The 5649-nt window shown below is 39.8% G+C and overlaps 1 protein-coding gene across 1 annotated transcript; it reads right to left on the bottom strand.

Moving 5' to 3' along the window:
• Positions 1 to 836: 836 nt before the first annotated feature.
• LOC112523058 (uncharacterized protein ycf23-like) lies at positions 837 to 4367 on the bottom strand. The gene is made up of 9 exons (XM_025132496.1): positions 4141 to 4367; positions 3980 to 4045; positions 3080 to 3154; positions 2798 to 2860; positions 2621 to 2680; positions 2243 to 2332; positions 2052 to 2159; positions 1205 to 1327; positions 837 to 1106 (listed from the first exon to the last, which is right to left on the bottom strand). The coding sequence occupies exons 1-9, from the start codon at positions 4336 to 4338 to the stop codon at positions 972 to 974; spliced, it is 918 nt and encodes a 305-aa protein (XP_024988264.1). The 5' UTR covers positions 4339 to 4367; the 3' UTR covers positions 837 to 971.
• Positions 4368 to 5649: the final 1282 nt, after the last annotated feature.

Genomic DNA, 5649 nt, shown 5'->3' with positions numbered 1-5649 from the left:
AGCTTTCTTTCAGTAGCAATAGCAATCAACAAGCTCGATTCAAATTCGATCAATTTAAACCCTAATCCAAAGGCTTAGGCGGATCATTCTGTAAAAACTCATCAATGGTGGACGGAAACTCAAGTTCTTTACCATCTGAAACGAATGCAGCCTTGGCCAAAAGCAAATGCGCCAATCTCAATGGCTCTCTTCTGCCATTATTCAACAAGTACTTGATCCATCCATCTAATCTCTCAACTTCCTTCCTACACTTGGGTCCTTTCACCTGCACGATCTTCTCGTAAAATTCATAATCGCCAAAATAAGGCATCTCCGGCCGTTTTCCATCGGAATCCGATAACCCAAGCAACCGAATCATCGAATCGATGTCGTCAACGCTGCTGATTTCGGGAACTTTGTTTTCCGAATCGTGGAATAGAGGAGGGTTTTTGCGAGGTGCGAAATCGTCTAGATCGTTATAAGAGAGGAATTCTTGAGGAGGTTGTTCGATTGAGTCGCTGTGGAGGGTTGAGGAGGTGTTTGTCGGTTGGTTGTCAAAGTAAATTGGGGAGCTGCTGAAGGAATCCGTTGCTTGCGGTTGAGTGGTTTCTGGTGAATTTCCGTCGTCCAGTTTCAAACGCTTCTCTACTTGTTTAAGAGAGGAGAAGAAGAGTTTGTTGGGAGGTTTCATGGTTCAGTGTTCACCGTCGAAACGAATGTTGGTAAACAATGGGTTTTATTGAGAAAATGGACCAAATAAATTACAATTTTGTCCGTATGGTTTGTTGAAAGTTGCTTTTTTGTCCTTATACTTTTGAAATTTACAATTTATACCCTTATAAGGTCCAGAAAGGATAAGATAAAGTAAACACCCATATAAATATAAACTATGAAGGAGCTTAAAGCTTTCATGGTTCTTCTTACATTTCTGGACTCTTAAAAAGTCAAAACAAAGATCCACCTTCATGCACTACTATTTATTGTAATACAAACTAAACAACTCTCAAACCTCTGTTTTCGAATTCACTTTCTACGTTGACCGACAGCCCTAATGAATCCGCGATGCTTCTGACTTCCGCGATCATCGCAACCACATCGTTCAGCTTGTTTATGGCTGACCCGACACCCTATTTTGCAAATGGATACACATGAAAGTGGTCAGTTGTCGAAAACGGAAAGAGGGTTTTCAAAATTTGATAGAAAGACGTTCAAGATATGTGCTTACCACTCCTGCAGCCCCGGCCGTGATGGCCATCGGTGCTGTAACCGCACTTAATCCGGATGCACACATGACCGGGATCTTAACAGCCCGTGAAATCGAATAAGCTGCTGCCAGCGTCGGAGTTGCCTACGTTTTGTTGTAATTAAAGATAACAAATCAGAAACCATAGTAATCGTTATCATTTTCGGCATGCAAGATTAAGATGGAATTCTGTTCAGTTTGTATAACTAGTTTATGGTGAACAGCCGAGGACGGATATGGTAGCCTTAGAGATTTCTGAGGACATGATATCTGATAGAAGTTCTTGGAGACACAGGATTAGGTTAAACAAACTAGGTGCAGGGACCAGTTGCCTGAGAACATGATTACTGATAGGAGTTCTTGAAGACGCGTGCATGTTTGTTAGTAGCTTAACGAGCTTAATGGGGCTCACAACTTATTTGGTCAACTATACATGATAGTTTGGTACTGGCTTAATGATATGGAAAGTGGCTTAGTCAATAAGCTTTTAGGGGAGAGCTTTATACAAAAAACCAAGATTTTCCAAACCTTCCCCTCCCAATTAAAAAACACGCTCCTTCCGAATCTATATAGATAGATTAATCCACAAAGACAACTTTATACATACAAGACTTAGTGGAAAACCAACCAAACAGGTGTAGGGCAGGTTTGCATACATTCTAGCCCCATCCCACCCCCAAACCCTACTTTCAAGTGTGATATATTGGCTTTGTTTGGTTTCTTGTCCCACATACCAAACGCACAAAAGAACGAATGACACCTAACAGGAATCGAACCGCTAGGCCATCCGTTTGACGTTATGGGTGTACGTGTTGAAATCTAGTCTAACCTTTTCGATTAAACCAAGAACACCAGACTTTGAAGGATTGGAGCATTTTCCTCCTTCGGTCTGAATGATGTCAACGCCTTCTTGTTCCAACTGCTCGGCCAGCTTAGCCTGTAAAATCAACATTCATCGTCACCCGAATCTAAATTCTTCATAAAACAAAAACCATATTTTGATCTTTAAAGGCGTATTACTTGATCCAGGAGGCTTAACGTATGCGGCACGGTGACCGATAACGTCACTGATGGAAGAATTCTTCGTGTTTCCATCGTTAACTTCAGTATCTACAGAAAACATCAGATGATGGTTCAATTCACGATCCCCTTCAACCGCGTATTGGAATGTTACGTTATATTGTGTGAATATGTAACCTTCACATAGACAGTATAAAGTTATATCTTTACAGTTCTCACGACAAACTTTCACACAGTATAAGGATACTTCACTTTTTCTCACGTTTTCACGAAAATGGGTTGTTCTCACCAGAACCCGACCTCATCTAGTCACTTACCATTAAAAGAGAACAAATGCTTGAAATTTTATCTTGTAACACGCGATATCTACAAACGAACCTGGTCAGGTGAAAAAACGATGCCTGACTCGTAGAACGAATCATAGTTCCCGATCTCCACCTGCATATAACATTTATTCGTTATGAACCATAAATACGACCCTATCTATAGTCGAAATCCAAGATAACGAATTAAAAATATCAAGTGGTTTAATGAAAGTTAAGGGGGGGGGGGAACCATCGAAGCTCCGGCTTCAACAGCAGCAAGAAAAGCAGACGGATCTACGGATGAGACACAGACCTGACAAGGAGACAAATAGAAGCATATGACTCTTAGAGTAGAGTATGCAAACGAGCCCAGTATATTCGACCCGCAGGTGGGGTCCGGGGAGGGTGGGATGTACGCAAACCTGACCTCTATCCCAAAGAATAGAGTCGTTTCCATAAATACCCTCGACTTGTAAGAAGTGAATTTTTTTAAAGAATTCGAATTTGGAAGGAATATTAAGTTGCAACATACGGGGAGACAAGTTAAGCTGGTGACTAGCTTGACCAACTCCGGATCACAAGCTATATCGACATGTGTTGCTCCACCCTACGAGCACACGTACGGAGAAAGATCGTTAATACCGCTTCTTATTGCATACATCTAATCAATATAAGAACATAATGAACAAAAAACTGCTTAATGACCTATGATCAATGCTATATAGAGATTACTCTTTGTTATAGCAGGTGATGCAAGAAAGCTGAATTGTCATTCTATCTGTTGTATTTCACGATTACCTGCTATATTACCTATCATATGTCTACTGGGGTCTTCACGGAAACAACGTCAGTATTACCATATTCTTACATGGTATCAGAGCCAAGTTCTACCACTGAGGGGTGTGTTAAGAGTCCCATGTTGGATGAAATTGAACCATTTCTCCTCAATATAACCTCTCCTCTCTTAAGGTCTTATGGAGGGTAATAAGGGGTTCTCAAACTATATGTAACATCCCGACCAATCGTACCAGATATTGTCCGTTTTATCCAGACCTAGACGTACGGTTTTAAAACGTGCATGATAGAGAAAGTATATCGTCCCTTGTTTAAGACAACTTTTGTTCCCTCCCGGATAATGTGGGATTTAAATACTCCCCCTTAGAGTCCTCGCTGACACAGTTCCCGGCTCTGATACCATGTATAATGCCCTAAACTCGAAAAGCTACATACTGAGTGGATAATTTCGGATTTAGCTTAAAACCATGGCGGAAGTTATTGATAGGCTACAGAAGCTCACAAATCTACTTTTCTATCTATTATCCTCAATTAGTTACCATGGCAGAAAGACCCACAAACACTAAAAAGCATTTTGAGGCATTTTAACAAGTAATAGAGTAGAAATGGTTGGTTTGCAACAGATGTAGAGCTGTACCTTATCAGCAGCAGTAACAACAGAAGCAACGTTGTCTTTATTGAAATTCTGCAACCCAGAAATGATCTGCAAAACCACCCACCAAAAAACGTTGGATTACAAAAATTAAGAATCTAAAAAGGATGGAAACCAACAGAAGAAAAGGAAACGGGTGAGCAGACCTTGAGTGCTCTTCGTTCATGGAAGGATTTGAGAATGGTTTCCTTGGGGACGGAAAGAGAAGCTCTGGGAGTGAAACGAAGTGTTGAAGGGCGTTTCGGAACAAGGGAATTGGAATTGCAAAGGGAATTGGAATTGGAATTGGGTTTCAAAGGGGTGTATGAAAGGAGGGAATTAGGTGTGCAGATTGTGGAATTCATCTCTTTCACTGTGTGGAAGCTTCAAGGCAAAAGGATGGGAGATATTGGCAGCTTTATCCTCAATTCCTTAAAAATCTATCTTTTTAACATGTTGATTCCGGACTACCTATGAAATAGCCTGTTATCTGGCATAAGGGGTTGAATATTCAGGTTAATAAAAGAAATATTGTTTATGTTTGTTTGGCAAATTTAACTTTAAACTGAAAATAGGCTTTACGTAAATGCATATTGGATTTACGTAAACCGACTAAAATGAGAATGTGATGTCGAAAGTGGTTAAAAAGTGTATTTGATTGATAGAATTGGCTATTTTGGTCAATTTCCCTTTTTAATTCCATATTTTTTTATTCTTTTGAATAATATGATTTTGAATCAAGTGTGCTAAATAAATCTCTCCTAGTTTTGCACAAAAACCCGATTAACTCATTCAATTTAACTCAACGCCACTTGGTATTTGATCGTGTTGTAAAATATTCAAAAGGTTAGTATTTGGTTGAAATTGGGTTAGAGTCATTTGAGTCCAACTGTCACACGCTGTTTTTTTCATGGATGGGACCAATCTAAACCATCAACGGAATGAAACTAAAACCATAAATATCTTACAAACATTTGCAGCGGGAGATTTAAACATCTAATCAAACGCTAAACAAGCTGAAAGACTTAAAAGATCTAAAACATCGGGTACTAAGTCTATTAGATCACCAAATACTTAAACTGAATAGTTAATAAACAACCAACTTTGAGTGATAAATGCACACTTGTCCCCAGGGGTGCTTAAAAACCCGACCAACCTGATCGACCTAACCCAAAAAATTCTAAAAAAAAAAACCAACCCGAGGTAAACCGATACATGATTGATCAAAAAATTAGCCAACCGACTTTATTGGGTTGGAATTGGGTCAAGCCCCATAGGACCCGACCTAACCTGATAACCCGTGTGTGCCCTATACTCCTACAGTCTTGTTTCAGTCTCAATTAGCAACAAAGCAACGCAGCCGCACAAAGCTTTGGATTCACAAAGGCTTCGATTCACAGCCTCAAAGGTTTCAATTCACAAAGGCTTCAAATTCACAGCCTCAATTCAAAGGTATCGATTTACAGCCTCAAAGGTTTTGATTCACAGGTATCGATTCACAACCTCAAAGGTATTGCGCTTCAAAGCTTCCACATGTTTCAATTTTGACTAATTATTGGCAGCTCCTGAATGGTTTACTGCAAAATGATTAAGTGGTCAGAATGATTAAGTGGCTGTTTGTTTGGCTCTTAATGGTTACATTAAGAGCCAACCTCTTAATCGGTAAGAGGTTAAGG

This window comes from Cynara cardunculus, assembly GCF_001531365.2.
Source record: "Cynara cardunculus var. scolymus isolate 2C chromosome LG 12, CcrdV1, whole genome shotgun sequence".
In the NCBI taxonomy this organism is placed as follows: Eukaryota; Viridiplantae; Streptophyta; class Magnoliopsida; order Asterales; family Asteraceae; genus Cynara; species Cynara cardunculus.
The sequence above is the reverse complement of the archived record's forward strand: the minus strand, read 5'-3'. Positions and strand labels throughout refer to the sequence as shown.